This window comes from Hyla sarda, chromosome 4 (genome assembly GCF_029499605.1).
Source record: "Hyla sarda isolate aHylSar1 chromosome 4, aHylSar1.hap1, whole genome shotgun sequence".
NCBI lineage: Eukaryota > Metazoa > Chordata > Amphibia > Anura > Hylidae > Hyla > Hyla sarda.
Window position 1 is genome coordinate 400,466,172 of NC_079192.1, and position 16,643 is coordinate 400,482,814.

At 45.0% G+C, this 16,643-nt stretch overlaps 1 protein-coding gene across 1 annotated transcript in view; it reads left to right on the forward strand.

Annotated features, from left to right (window-relative positions):
• Window positions 1-542: 542 nt before the first annotated feature.
• The window catches only part of LOC130267479 (RING finger protein 145-like), a gene marked incomplete at its 5' end in the record, with an annotated part of 34,952 nt that continues 18,851 nt past the window's right edge, over window positions 543-16,643 (forward strand). The window contains 4 exon segments of the mRNA XM_056517345.1: window positions 543-651; window positions 4,267-4,358; window positions 8,130-8,365; window positions 10,295-10,470. Coding sequence (XP_056373320.1) covers window positions 543-651; window positions 4,267-4,358; window positions 8,130-8,365; window positions 10,295-10,470 — 613 coding nt within the window.

Consider the following 16,643-nt stretch of genomic DNA (forward strand, 5'->3'; position numbering starts at 1 on the left):
TTAAAAATGAAAGGGGTAATCTGGTTGCTATGGGCAACTGGGCACAGGTTTTGATTAGGGCTGCACGATATATCGCAAAAGCAATCGAATAGCGATTTTTTTTTTTTGCTTTTTGCGATATGGCCCCCTGGGAAAACATGCGATTATCTGCTCGGGCTGGCTCCTGTGGCGGGGGCCGGCCAGAGCAGGTAAAAACTAATTTAAATACTAAAAGTCAGTGTTTCCCAACCAGGGGGCCTCCAGTTGTTGCAAAACTACAACTCTTAGCATGCCCGAACTGGCAAAGGCTGTCCGGGCATGCTGGGAGTAGTAGTTTCACAACAGCTGGAGGCACCAACACTGAGCTAAGACGCAGGGAGAAAAATAAAAAAAACTCTTCTGCACACCTAGTGCCGGTCCCTGCAGATTCGTCTCCATGCGCTCTGGAGTTTCCTCTCTTCTTAGTACAGGCAGTAGGACCTTTCCCTTTGCAGCCAATCACTCGTGTACGCCCACCGGTCACATTGTCCTTACTTGCGCTTTATTTATGTTGTTTCCTGCAGGTTACATTCTGAGTGTGGTACTTCTGACTTTACCTCGACAACACCTTGCTAAGCTGTACCTCTATGTTGTCACTGCATTACTGCTCTATGCTGGACACCAGATATCCAGGTGAGGACCAACCAAACGCCCTGCACTTTATTATGTATGAAGAATACTCACCCGACACAGAACGGGAACACGTCATGAAACGCCATTCATTTTTTTTTTTTTTTTTTTTTTTCTTCTTTCTCCCGAACGCTAATAAAATATACACTGTCACTGACAAAAATGACACTTCAGTGTCAAGTACATTGTATGCGGACTACACTAGATCAGGCCAGGAGAGTGTGCGGACTACACTAGATCAGGCCAGGAGAGTGTGCGGACTACACTAGATCAGGCCAGGAGAGTGTGCGGACTACACTATAGCAGGCCAGGAGAGTGTGCGGACTACACTAGATCAGGCCAAGAGAGTGTGCGGACTACACTAGATCAGGCCAGGAGAGTGTGCGGACTACACTAGATCAGGCCAGGAGAGTGTGCGGACTACACTAGATCAGGCCAGGAGAGTGTGCGGACTACACTATAGCAGGCCAGGAGAGTGTGCGGACTACACTAGATCAGGCCAAGAGAGTGTGCGGACTACACTAGATCAGGCCAGGAGAGTGTGCGGACTACACTAGATCAGGCCAGGAGAGTGTGCGGACTACACTAGATCAGGCCAGGAGAGTGTGCGGACTACACTATAGCAGGCCAGGAGAGTGTGCGGACTACACTATACAAGGCCAGGAGTGTGTGCGGACTACACTATAGCGGGCCAGGAGTGTGTGCGGACTACACTAGATCAGGCCAGGAGAGTGTGCGGACTACACTAGATCAGGCCAGGAGAGTGTGCGGACTACACTAGATCAGGCCAGGAGTGTGTGCGGACTACACTATAGCAGGCCAGGAGTGTGTGCGGACTACACTATAGCAGGCCAGGAGTGTGTGCGGACTACACTATAGCGGGCCAGGAGTGTGTGCGGACTACACTATAGCAGGCCAGGAGTGTGTGCGGACTACACTATAGCGGGCCAGGAGTGTGTGCGGACTACACTATAGCGGGCCAGGAGTGTGTGCGGACTACAATATAGCAGGCCAGGAGTGTGTGCGGACTACACTATAGCGGGCCAGGAGTGTGTGCGGACTACACTATAGCGGGCCAGGAGAGTGTGCGGACTACACTATAGCGGGCCAGGAGAGTGTGCTGACTACACTATACCAGGCCGGGAGAATACGCGGACTACACTATACCAGGCCGGGAGAATACGCGGACTACACTATACCAGGCCGGGAGAATACGCGGACTACACTATAGCAGGCCGGGAGAGTACAGGGACTACACTATAGCAGGCCAGGAGAGTGTGCGGACTACACTAGATCAGGCCAGGAGTGTGTGCGGACTACACTATAGCAGGCCAGGAGTGTGTGCGGACTACACTATAGCAGGCCAGGAGTGTGTGCGGACTACACTATAGCAGGCCAGGAGTGTGTGCGGACTACACTATAGCAGGCCAGGAGTGTGTGCGGACTACACTATAGCAGGCCAGGAGTGTGTGCGGACTACACTATAGCAGGCCAGGAGTGTGTGCGGACTACACTATAGCAGGCCAGGAGTGTGTGCGGACTACACTATAGCAGGCCAGGAGTGTGTGCGGACTACACTATAGCAGGCCGGGAGAGTACAGGGACTACACTATAGCAGGCCAGGAGTGTGTGCGGACTACACTATAGCAGGCCAGGAGAGTGTGCGGACTACACTATACCAGGCCGGGAGAGTACAGGGACTACACTATACCAGGCCGGGAGAGTACAGGGACTACACTATAGCAGGCCAGGAGAGTGTGCGGACTACACTATACCAGGCCGGGAGAATACAGGGACTATTCTATACCAGGCCAGGAGAGTGTGCGGACTACACTATAGCAGGCCAGGAGTGTGTGCGGACTACACTATAGCAGGCCAGGAGAGTGTGCGGACTACACTATAGCAGGCCAGGAGTGTGTGCAGACTACACTATAGCAGGCCAGGCGAGTATGCGGACTACACTATAGCAGGCCAGGAGTGTGTGCGGACTACACTATAGCAGGCCAGGAGTGTGTGCGGACTACACTATAGCAGGCCAGGAGTGTGTGCGGACTACACTATAGCAGGCCAGGAGTGTGTGCGGACTACACTATAGCAGGCCAGGAGTGTGTGCGGACTACACTATAGCAGGCCAGGAGTGTGTGCGGACTACACTATAGCAGGCCAGGAGTGTGTGCGGACTACACTATAGCAGGCCAGGAGTGTGTGCGGACTACACTATAGCAGGCCGGGAGAGTACAGGGACTACACTATAGCAGGCCAGGAGTGTGTGCGGACTACACTATAGCAGGCCAGGAGAGTGTGCGGACTACACTATACCAGGCCGGGAGAGTACAGGGACTACACTATACCAGGCCGGGAGAGTACAGGGACTACACTATAGCAGGCCAGGAGAGTGTGCGGACTACACTATACCAGGCCGGGAGAATACAGGGACTATTCTATACCAGGCCAGGAGAGTGTGCGGACTACACTATAGCAGGCCAGGAGTGTGTGCGGACTACACTATAGCAGGCCAGGAGTGTGTGCGGACTACACTATAGCAGGCCAGGAGTGTGTGCGGACTACACTATAGCAGGCCAGGAGTGTGTGCGGACTACACTATAGCAGGCCAGGCGAGTATGCGGACTACACTATAGCAGGCCAGGAGTGTGTGCGGACTACACTATAGCAGGCCAGGAGTGTGTGCGGACTACACTATAGCAGGCCAGGAGTGTGTGCGGACTACACTATAGCAGGCCAGGAGTGTGTGCGGACTACACTATAGCAGGCCAGGAGTGTGTGCGGACTACACTATAGCAGGCCAGGAGTGTGTGCGGACTACACTATAGCAGGCCAGGAGTGTGTGCGGACTACACTATAGCAGGCCAGGAGTGTGTGCGGACTACACTATAGCAGGCCAGGAGTGTGTGCGGACTACACTGTAGCAGGCCAGGCACATGAAATCCAGAGGAGGAATTAAGCTAATTTCTCCCCATTTAATATTCAATCCCCTTAATTTTCTGTTCTGTCAATGAACAGGAAATTAGGCGAGTTGGCTTTATGAAATAGAGGGATTGGACATTAAAATAGGGAGGATTTCACCATTTGTTTATTATATCGCAATCGCATATCGAAATCGCAATATTTACCTCCATAATCGCAATTGCACAATTTTCCCATATCGTGCAGCCCTAATACACACATAACTGGAGCAGTTGCCTTACATCGTCTGACGCCTGTGCAAAGGTTCATGCACCACTGACTGACAGCTGTCACGCCCCCTCACATAGGCTTGCATTCAGGGGGCGGAGCGTGATGTCACACGGGGGGCGGGGCCGTGACGTCACAATGCTCCGGCCCCCGTGATCACCAGTAATCAGACCCGGAGCGAACGTGCTCCGGGGACTGATTCTAATTGGGTGCTGCATGCAAGATCACTGGGGGTCCTCAGCGGCAGGACCCCCGCGATCAGGCATCTTATCCCCTATCCTTGGATAGGCGAGAAGATGTCTTAGCGCCGGAGTACCCCTTTAAATCTTCCCCCACTGTCTTCTGTCTGTAATAAAGACCAAGCAGCACGGAGCCTGTTCTTCAAGACTAAATGGCTGGGTTTTTTTTTCTGTGTTTGTGTTTCAGGGACTATGTCCGCAGTGAGCTGGAGTCTGGCTATGAGGGACCTATGCATCTAGAGCCCCTGTCTATGAACAGGTTCATCACAGCGCTAGTAGGTGAGTGACGTTGAGCACATGCAATGCAGCATGTGATGTGTAAGAAGTGTCTTTAATCTGCAGCTTGTCATCCAACCAGCACAGACTCCACATCCTGGAAAGTTATAAAAGTAAACAAAATATATAGCAGCACTATTTGATCTTTTGAGCTGAGCAGGTACAATAGTTGCAGATCTGTACTACGGTCACAGTCATGTGACCTAAATATATGGCTGCACTGTCTAATGGCAGGACTGTGTTGAATCAATAATCAAAGTATTGATGGATTTTGAAAGACTCTTCTCTATTGAACATTCATTCCTCATCAAGATTTCCTTTATGTTAATGGGTTTGTCTGAGGAGGAGAAAAGGTCTTACCTGTCCTGCTCCCCCTGTGCTTACTTAGAAGTATACCTTCCAGTCACGATGGCGTGTGGGTAAAATCATAACAACTAAAAACAGTATGGACAGCGCAACAACAAAAACTCTACGAGGTTAACTGGGCACACCTGTACCCGCAGGTGTGAGAAAAAGTTAGGAACAATATGGAAGAGAATCCCAGTTCTCAAATGCCTCAACCAAAATGGATGTACAATGGATAATTGGTTAAAAAATAGTTTTATGGTAATATAAAATAATGTCCTATGTACATATGATCAGTCACAGGGCCCATGTGATACAGATATCCAATTCAGACATATAGGCCGACATTTATCATTATCTTTAGACTGTTTTTTTTTTTGTTTCTAGAAAAGGCGCAAAAAAGGCGTAAGCAGGGTTTAATTGCACCTTTTTTTTTTTTGCGCCTTTTGGATTACACATTTCTGCTGATTTTGAGTTGCAATCAACTGATTTATGCAATACACATGATATGGACAGGTTTTATGAACTGCACCTTTTTGTGAAAAGGCGCAAAAAAGTGCAAAGCCACTGAAAAGTCTCTAAACTAGACTTAGCTTTTTGGTGTATGTGAAGAGCAAAATTTCAGAAAATGTGACCTGCACAAAATTTATGAAATTTATTAAATGCTCTGTTACCAGCACACACAAAAAATGTAGAAAAATGCTTCACTTACACCTACAATGATAAATGCTTCACTTACACCTACAATGATAAATGCTTCACTTACACCTACAATGATAAATGCTTCACTTACACCTACAATGATAAATGCTTCACTTACACCTACAATGATAAATGCTTCACTTACACATACAATGATAAATGCTTCACTTACACATACAATGATAAATGCTTCACTTACACCTACAATGATAAATGCTTCACTTACACCTACAATGATAAATGCTTCACTTACACCTACAATGATACATGCTTCACTTACACCTACAATGATACATCCTTCACTTACACCTACAATGAGAAATGCTTCACTTACACCTACAATGATACATGCTTCACTTACACCTACAATGATACATCCTTCACTTACACCTACAATGAGAAATGCTTCACTTACACCTACAATGAGGAATGCTTCACTTACACCTACAATGAGGAATGCTTCACTTACACCTACAATGAGGAATGCTTCACTTACACCTACAATGATACATGCTTCACTTACACCTACAATGATACATGCTTCACTTACACCTACAATGATAAATGCCCCCCATAATGTTTAAAATAAATAAATAAATAAAGGGGGAGGGGACCTGGATACAACCTGCAAAGGAAAAAAAATGTCCCAGTGAACTAGCAATCATATAGTCCTGTAATAAAAAGTAAGTCCTATGATGGTATAATAGTCTTAGTTGCTTTTGGATTATTTAGTAAGTCTATACTTCTGACATCTGAGTGTCCAGTTCATAATAGGATGCGACCTACAGCAATGTAATTCAGAGCAGCATAACCAAATATGATACATAAAGTTATATACTATTTACCGCTCACCGCTTCAGGTGCAGATGTAAATCAGTGACTCACTATATACCTCATCACATGTATGCCGATCGTCAGCTGCGCTGATTGTTCCTGGCACTGTGCAAGCAGCCTCCGTGCGGACAGCATCCGGTCACACCGATCGGTCCGCAGCCCAAAGCGTGGACGGTGAGTCTCGGCAGAGTCGGCGTCTGGCGTCGCCAGTCAGCTGATCGATCCCCGGCTGGTGATTGTGAATCGCTGGAGGTACAAAGCGCTGATACTGATGTTAATAGAATCACTAGTGTCACAAAATACTTGTCGATATAGCACCCATTACTTCTCAGGGGATGGAAGCGAGTGCTGGAGATCACAACAGGTAAGACCGTTTCTGCTCCCCATGCAACGCTTATAATATTCAGGAGTGGATGTTCAATAGTAAGAAGTCTTCCGGAATCCATCATTACTATGAATTACTCTGCAGTCATAAGACAGGTAAGAACTGCTCCTTAGACTTTAAGTCTATAGTTAAGAGTAGTCTAGTGAAAAATAACTTGGGGGATAAGTTATATTTATATATTTCTCTATATTTCTCCTCTGCCATACATTTGAACGTCTAGCACAGTGGTCAACAACCTGCGGACCTCCAGATGTTGCAAAACTACAACTCCCAGCATGCCCGGACAGCCAACGGCTGTCCGGGCATGCTGGGAGTTGTAGTTTTGCAACAGCTGAAGGTCCGCAGGTTGGAGACCACTGGTCTAGCATATATACTGCACTCTCCTGCAGCTGCTGCCTCTATAAATAAGGGTGCGTTCACACCACGTTTGTGAGATCTGGTGCCCGTCTGGCCGCAAAAATGAGCCGACCGGAGTCAGTCTAACTCCGTTTGGCTCATTTAAATGAATGAGATTCGGCACTGGTCCGGCTGGGATACGGGAGCGCCTGGTTTTGAAATTTCCCAACCGTATCTCACAAACGTGGTGTGAATGCACCCGATCAGCTAAATAATCGGATGAGGATCTATTTTGGGGTCGGGGAATTATTAAAGGGGCACTCCACTGGAAAACATTTTATTTTTTAATCAACTGGTGCCGGAAAGTTAAACAGATTTGTAAATTACTTCTATTAAAAAAATCTTAATCCTTCCAGTAGTTATGAGCTGCTGTATGATCCACAGGAAGTTCTTTTCTTTTTTGAATTTCCTTTCTGCCTGACCACAGTGCTCTCTTCTGACACCTCTGTCCATTTTAGGAACTGTCCAAAGTAAGATAGATTTTTTTTTTTTCTTTTTTTTTTAATGAGGAATTTGCTCCTAATATGGACTGTTCCTAAAATGGACAGAGGTGTCAGCAGAGAGCACTGTTGTCAGACAGAAAGGAAATTAAAAAAGAAAAGAACTTCCTGTAGGGAATACAGCAGCTGATAAGTACTGGAAGGATTATGATTTTTTAATAGAAGTAATTTACAAATCTGTTTAACTTTTTGGCACTAGTTGATTAAAAAAAAAAAAAAAAATTCCAGTGGAGTACCCCTTTAATCCCACACAGGGCTGTAGACTTGTAATTAGAGATGAGCGAATTTACAGTAAATTCTATTTGTCACGAACTTCTCGGCTCGACAGTTGATTACTTTTCCTGCATAAATTAGTTCAGCTTTCCGATGCTCCCGTGGGCTGGAAAAGGTGGATACAGTCCTAGGAGACTCTTTCCTAGGACTGTATCCACCTTTTCCAGCCCACCGGAGCATCGGAAAGCTGAACTAATTTATGCAGGAAAAGTCAGCAACCGCCGAGCTGAGAAGTTCGTGACGAATCGAATTTACTGTAAGTTCGCTCATCTCTACTTGTAATGTTCAATTATTGTGTAAATGGTCAACCTGATGGTCATGTTGACCTTTGTGTTGCAGGCCAGATGGTTGTGTGCACCCTGTGCTCCTGTGTGATGAAGACCAAGCAGATCTGGCTGTTCTCAGCTCACATGCTCCCCCTACTGGCTCGTCTCTGCCTCGTCCCCATCGAGACCATTGTCGTCATTAACAAGTTTGCTATGATTTTCACCGGACTTGAAGTGCTGTACTTTTTGGCATCCAACCTGCTGGTGCCCTTTAATCTCGCTAAGTCTGCATACAGGGAGCTCGTTCAGGTAAAATATCCACGTCCTCCTGTCAACCTTTAACTTAAAATTACAGCTGTCTAAGCGGGGGCAATGTTTTTAGTCTAAATGTAATCATTTACTTATAACTGGGATGGACAAATTTGCTCAGCGTAAGGGCCACTTGTGATACACTTCAGTTGTTTGAGAGCCACAAGATATTCACTTACATAAAAAGAAAAGAAATACCTGTAGATAGTAGAACTTATTCGTGTACTATGCAACTGCATATTAATAAATATAAATGTTATTAATAATAATGTTTTAATAATTGCAATGGAAAACCAGTAAACCCCCCATGCTTCAACCGTATAACAGTTGGGCCCCATACAGTATCCATATTGCAGTAGGCCCCCATTCCCCATATATAGCAGTAGGCCCCCATTCCCCATATATAGCAGTAGGCCCCCATTCCCCATATATAGCAGTAGGCCCCCATTCCCCATATATAGCAGTAGGCCCCCATTCCCCATATATAGCAGTAGGCCCCCATTCCCCATATATAGCAGTAGGCCCCCATTCCCCATATATAGCAGCAGGCCCCCATCCCCATATATAGCAGTAGGCCCCCATCCCCATATATAGCAGCAGGCCCCCATCCCCATATATAGCAGCAGACCCCCATCCCCATATATAGCAGTAGGCCCCCATCTGCATTGCTTACCAGTGCACCACAGCTATGCGTTTCCCTTCTCTCTGGCAGGAAGGGACGGGTCGTATCAGATGTCCCTGCATGTGGCACATCTGCACCCAGCAGCAGCTATGTTTTTAAAGCAGCGTTGGTTCTTAAAGCAGTGACCTGCCTTGAACTTTAAGATGGATATGGGTCTGGAAGTGAGCTGCATGGCACCTAGGAAAGAGTCACCGATTGGCCACCCCTGACTTCTAGGCTGTAACCTGCATACACTAGTGCCCATTGAGGAAAGAGGTTGTCTCCGAAAGACATCATCTGTCAATCTGCTCCCTTAGGATGTATAGATTTCACATACGGAGACCCCTCTATAAGCTGAAGCAGCTCCTGTTCTATCAGACCTGGCTTGTCTCTGTCTTACGTCAAGTAATTCTACATTTTTTTCCGCAGCAGCTGCTAAAGCAGAAGTGTCTGGCCAGATAGAGCTTTCCTGGCATTAACAGCAGATCCCATTGGGTCCCAGGAAACAAGATTGTGGTTATAAACAGATTATTCTAGTCATTGGTGGGATGCTAAGTGTTCAGAGCCCCACCTGTCAGATATAGATGTCCAGTTTAAAGGGGTATTTTTATTTTATTTTATTTTTTTAAATCAACTGATGATAGAAAGTTAAACAGATTTGTAAATTACTTGTATTCAAAAATCTTAATCCTTCCAGTACTTATTAGCTGCTGAATACTACAGAGGAAATTATTTTCTGTTTGGAACACAGAGCTCTCTGCTGACATCTCTGTCCATTTTAGGAACTGTCCAGAGTAGGAAAAAATCCCCATAGCAAACATATGCTGCTCTGGACAGTTCCTAAAATGGACAGAGATGTCAGCAGGGAGCACTGTGCTCGTGATGTCAGCAGAGAGCTCTGTGTTCCAAAAAGAAAACCATTTCCTCTGTAATATTCAGCAGCTAATAAGTACTGGAAGGATTAAGATTTTTTTAATGCAAGTAATTTACAAATCTGTTTAACTTTCTGGCGCCAGTTGATAAAAAAAAAAAAAAAGTTTTCCACCGGAGAACCCCTTTAATTCATATCAAATCAATATTTGTGGTAGGAAAACCTATGTAAGCTCTATTTATTAAGTTGCAATCTCTTTTTCTAACTGTTGTAAAACTACAACTCCCAACATTCCCCTACAATATCAGGTTGTAGTTTTGCAGGCTGCTGCAGGCTGCTGTACTTCTTATCTTGACTGTGTAAGACGAGTGATTTCATCTGTGTTGTAACCCTACAGGTTGTAGAGGTCTATGGCCTCCTTGCTCTGGGAATGTCTCTATGGAATCAGCTTGTGGTCCCAGTCCTGTTTATGGTGTTCTGGCTCGTCCTTTTCGCACTTCAGATCTACACGTACTTCAGTACACGGGACCAGCCAACTTCCCGTGAGAGGCTGCTGTTCCTCTTTCTTACAAGGTAGGTTTAGAAGACACTTTATACTTTTTTATTATACAATGGTGGTTAAAGGGGTACTCCGTTAAAAAAAATATATTTTTTATAAATCATCTGGTGTCAGAAAGTTATACAGATCTGTAAACTACTTCTATGTAAAACTCTTAAAGGGATGTTCCAGGCCAAAACTTTTTTTTTATATATCAACTGGCTAAAAATAAAAAGATTTGTAAATTACTTCTATTAAAAAATCTTAATCCTTCCAATAGTTATTAGCTTCTGAAGTTGAGTTGCTGTTTTCTGTCTAACTGCTCTCTTATGACTCACATCCCGGGAGCTGTGCAGTTCCTATGGGGATATTCTCCCATCATGCACAGCTCCCGGGATGTGACATCATCATTGAGCATTTAGACAGAAAACTTCAGAAGCTAATAACTATTGGAAGGATTAAGATTTTTTACAAATCTGTTTTAACTTTCCAGAGCCAGTTGATATATAAAAAAAGGTTTTGCCTGGAATACCCCTTTAATCCTTCCAGTACTTATCAGCTGCTGTATAGTACAGAGGAAGTTCTTTTCTTTTTTTTTTATTTCTTTTCTCTGACCACAGTGCTCTCTGCTGATAACTCTGTCCATGTTGGGAACTGTCCAGAGCAGGATTGGTTTGATATGGGGATTTTCTCCTGCTCTGGACAGTTCCTGACATGGACAGAGGTGTCAGCAGAGAGCACTGTGGTCAAACAAAGGAAATTCAAAAAGAAAAGAACTCCCTGTGGAGCATACAGCAGCTGATAAGTACTGGAAGAATTAAGATTTTTAAATAGAAGTAATTTACAAATTAAAAAACTTTGTCTCATCAGTTCATTAAAGAAAATGTTTTCAAGCAGAGTACCACTTTTAAATGTACTGTTGATGGTGCCTAAGGGGTTAATACACTGCTCAAAAAAATAAAGGGAACACTAAGATAACACATCCTAGATCTGAATGAATGAACTAATCGTATGAAATACTTTCGTGTTTACATAGTTGAATGTGCTGACAACAAAATCACACAAAAATTATCAATGGAAATCAAATTTATCAACCCATGGAGGTCTGGATATGGAGTCACACTCAAAATCACAGTGGAAAACCGCACTACAGACCGATCCGACTTTATGTAATGTCCTTAAAACAAGTCACAATGAGGCTCAGTAGTCTGTGTGGCCTCCAAGTGCCCATATGACCTCCCTACAACGCCTGGGCATGATCCTGATGAGGTGGGGGATGGTCTCCTGAGGGATGTCCTCCCAGACCTGGACTAAAGCATCCGCCAACTCCTGGACAGTCTGTGGTGGATGGAGCGAGACATGACGTCCCAGATGTGCTCAATCGGATTCAGGTCTGGGGAACGGGCGGCCAGTCCATAGCATCAATGCCTTCCTCTTGCAGGAACTGCTGACACACTCCAGCCACATGAGGTCTAGCATTGTCTTGCATTAGGAGGGACCCAGGGCCATCCGCACTAGCATATGGTCTCACACGGGGTCTGAGGATCACATCTCAGTACCTAATGGCTACCTCTGGCAAGCACATGGAGGACTGTGCGGCCCCCCAAAGAAATGCCATCCCACACCATTACTGACCCACCGCCAAACTGGTCATGCTGGAGGATGTTGCAGGCAGCAGAACGTTCTACACGGCATCTCCAGACTAATAGCTCGTGGCACTGATCGCGGTGCCGCGTGCTATTAACCCTTTACACGCGGCGTTCAAAGTTTAACGCCGCGTCTAAAGTGAAAGTACACTAATGCCAGTTGGCTCAGGGTTCTGTTCGGGATCGCCACGGCGAAATCGCAGCATCCCGAACAGCTGTAGGACAGCAGGAGGGTCCCCTACCTTCCTCCTCGCTGTCCGATCGCCGAATGACTGCTCTGTGCCTCATCCAGGCATGAGCAGTCAAGCGGCAGAATTACTGATCAATGGTTTCCTATGAGAAACCATTGATCAATGTAAAAAAGTGTGTGAAGTTTTATAGCCCCCTATGGAAGCTATAACATTGCAAAAAAAAAAAAAAAAAAAAAAAAAAAAAAGGGGAAAAAAAGTGAATAAAGATAATTTAACCCCTTCCCTAATAAAAGTTTGAATCGCCCCCCTTTTCCCATTTAAAAGAAAGTGTAAATAAAAATAAACATATGTGATATCACCGCATGAGGAAATGTCCGATTTATAAAAATATATAGTTAATTAAACCGCACAGTCAATGACGTACGCGCAAAAAATTCCAAAGTCCAAAATAGCGTATTTTTGGTCACTTTTTTTATATAATGAAAAAATGAATAAAAAGCGATCAATACAAAAATGGTAACGCTAAAAACTTTAGATCACGAGGCAAAAAATGAGCCCTCATACCGGAGAAATAAAAAAGTTATAGGGGTCAAAATGACAATTTTAAACGTATAAATTTTCCTGCATGTCGTTTTTTCCAGAAGTACGCCAAAACAATTCTACATAAGCACGGAATAATTTTAATCGTGTGGACCTACAGAATAATAAGGTGTCATTTTTACCGAAAAATTTACTGTGTAGAAACGGAAGCCCCACAAAGTTACAAAATGGCGATTTTTCTTCAATTTTGTCGCACAGTGATTTTTTTTTTCTGTTTCGCCAAAGATTTTTGGTTTAAATGACTTATGTCATTACAAAGTAGAATTGGTGGCGCAAAAAATAAGCCATCGTATGGATTTTTAGGTGCAAAAATTAAAGGGTTATGATTTTTAAAAGGTGAGGAAAAAACGAAAGTGCAAAAAACGGAAAAACCCTCCGGTCCCAAGGGGTTATCCAGGATTAGATAAACCGGGCTGATTTCTTAAAAATCACCCCCACTCTTGGCCTCAGGTTATGTGTGGTATTGCAGCACTGTTCCTTTGAGGTAAATGGAGCCATGTTGTAATACCACACACAGCATGAGGACAGGTGAAGTTGGCTCTGTGTGTCTATTCCTGGGTAACTCCTTTTTAACAACAAGCTTGTCAACTGTTTCCAATGCAAGCAGAATTAAGAGTGCAGCTCTGGAGTATAATACAGGTTGAAAAGTAATGAAAAGGTATACAGTCACTTGTTTTCTGATGGGAATGTTTTCCACCAGAGTACCCCTTGGAATTTAGGATATTGAGATACACACACACACACTCACCCACCACACTGTATTTGTCACTGCATTCCAAGGTCCGGATCTCAGCGTGGACGCATGATGGTAGCGCCCAGAGACAACGCCGGCAGTTTAGCACGTGAGTGCGGGGCTTCTTCCGGGCTCCGAGGCCGGAAGAAGCACGTACTCACGTGCAAAACTGCTGGCGTTGCCTCTGAGCGCAACCATCATGCGTCCACGCTGAGATCCAGTCACCTGTGAGATATATATATATATATATATATATATATATATATATATATATATATATATATATATATATATATATATATATATATATATATATATATATTACACAGTGGTCCCTCATAAATACCGTGATACCAAATATGTGTATCACGGTATTTTTGTAACTTATGGCGGTTCCACGGTATATAGCAGTATTTCTTTCACCCCCCAATCATGTTACCCGCCAGCGCTGTTCTGCTCCTTACATGACAGTGTGCTCAGCCTATCACTGGCCGGGGCGGGACGTGGCTGTGGCCGGTGATAGGCTGACGGCTCTCAGACGTTCCAGTCCCCAGGAACAGCGGGAGGCCGACGTAGGTAAAAGTTTATTTTGTTTATCTTTTGCAGCCCGGGCATAGGGATACAGCGTACAGCAGTGGTCTCCAACCTGCGGACCTCCAGCTGTTGCGCCGGGCATGCTGGGAGTTGTAGTTTTGCAACATCTGGAGGTCTGCAGGTTGGAGACCACTGACGTACAGTATAGAGTTCCAGCGCCAGTATAGAGTTCCAACAACAAAGAGGAGGAGGGCAGTGCTTGTGGGTGACACATGTGAGTAGTACCCCGCTGGGCTGATAATTAATTGGGGGGGGGGGAACAGAACAGCGCTGGCAGGTAACATGATTTGGGGGCAGCAGAACAGCGCTGGCAGGTCACATAGAATTAGTTCCCCGATGTGGGGACAGCACAGCGCTGGGCTGCTAATTCATTCCCAAGGGGGAGGGGCCCAACCGGTATTGCGGTATGGGAAAAATTCATATTGTGCAGCACAAAAATTTTAGGATTCGGTATGAACCGGTATACCACCCAGCCCTAGTCCCTCAACATATGATGGTAATCCGTTCCAAATGAACCATCGTTAGTTGAAACCATTGTATGTTGAGGGATCTGTGCAATGTAAAGTATAGGAAGTTATACTCACCTGTCCCTGCCGCTCCGGACCGTCACCGCTGCCCTGGATGTCGCCCTCCATCGCTGTTGCCGCGTCCCCGGGGTGTCCCCGCCGCTCCGGACTGTCTCTGCTGGCCGGGATCGTCGCTCTTCATCGCCGTCATCATGTCGCTGCGCACGCCGCTCCTATTGGATGACGGAACGGCGTGCGCGGTGATATGATGACGACAGAGAGCAACGGTGATGCAGTGGTGCCCGAAGAGGACGGTCCGGTACGTCGGGGACAGGTGAGTTATCATCACCGGAGCACACGGGGCACCTTAAATGGCTATCCGGTGGCAGCTGAAGCAGTCTGCGCTGCCGGATAGCCATTTATGCGATGGCCCCGACATACAAAAGCATCGTATGTTGATGCTGCCTCTGAGAGACCATCGTATGGGGAAATGATCGTACGTCGGGGCCATCGTAGGTTGGGGATCACTGTATGTGTGTGTGTGTATGTATGTATGTGTATATATATGTGTGTGTGTGTGTGTGTGTGTGTGTGTGTGTATATATATATATGTATGTATGTATGTATATATGTATGTGTGTGTATGCATGCAAGAAATCAATTTGGACACGGCCATATAGTTTCTTCATAAGTTATATATCCAATAGGCCTGGTATTCTGTGTGTTGATATTAATCTATCCAGAAGATGGGTGAGGGGTCCTTCTGATGTCACTCCTCATATCCATCACGGATAATTTGCCTTATATTTATATTAGTTGCTAAGGTGTAGCTGATGTAAAGCAGATAACATAAGTGACCTGTCAGACACCGACCTCAGTTCCCGGCCTGGAATGCTACTTCTCACATTCCAGAAATATCCAGGAGATGAACCTACACGACGACTTATAAACTAACCAGGACCTAAGTACATGCAGTCATTCAATGGTAACATACACAGGAACATTATCCTACTAATATTTCTTACATGTTATTTCAGGGTTTATTTTTCTTTTGTATATATTAGCGTGCACCCCTGGTAGGTTATACCAGAGGTTTACTTTTAAAACAGTTTGTTTGTTTAGTTAGCTTTAGTTGTTTAGTTAGTTATGTCGTTAGTTATGTAGTTAGTTTAGTTATTTAGTTGGTTAGTTTATTTGGTTGGTTATTTGGTTGGCATGTTGGTTGGTTGGCATGTTGGTTGGTTGGCATGTTGGTTGGTTGGTTATTTGGTTGGTTATTTGGTTGGTTATTTGGTTGGTTGGTTATTTGGTTGGTTGGTTATTTGGTTGGTTGGTTATTTGGTTGGTTGGTTGGTTATTTGGTTGGTTGGTTGGTTATTTGGTTGGTTGGTTATTTGGTTGGTTGGTTATTTGGTTGGTTGGTTGGTTATTTGGTTGGTTGGTTGGTTAGTTGGTTGGTTGGTTATTTGGTTGGTTGGTTGGTTGGTTATTTGGTTGGTTGGTTGGTTATTTGGTTGGTTGGTTGGTTATTTGGTTGGTTGGTTGGTTATTTGGTTGGTTGGTTATTTGGTTGGTTGGTTATTTGGTTGGTTGGTTGGTTATTTGGTTGGTTGGTTGGTTATTTGGTTGGTTGGTTGGTTGGTTATTTGGTTGGTTGGTTGGTTATTTGGTTGGTTGGTTATTTATCATTACTAGCAATCATTTAATTACATTTACTGTTCAGGGTTATGCAATTGCATAGCAATGATCAGTGATATCGGCGCTCGGCTTTTACAGTCTGTTTGAGGCGCAGCAGGGGCTCTGAACACCATATCCTACAGTTCAGCCATATCAGGTGGCCCGGTCTGATCAATCACGTTTTCCTTTACATCATGTGGACGGCTGGGTACCTGTACGTCACTAACCTGTAGAAGAAATGACACCAGGATGCACAATTTT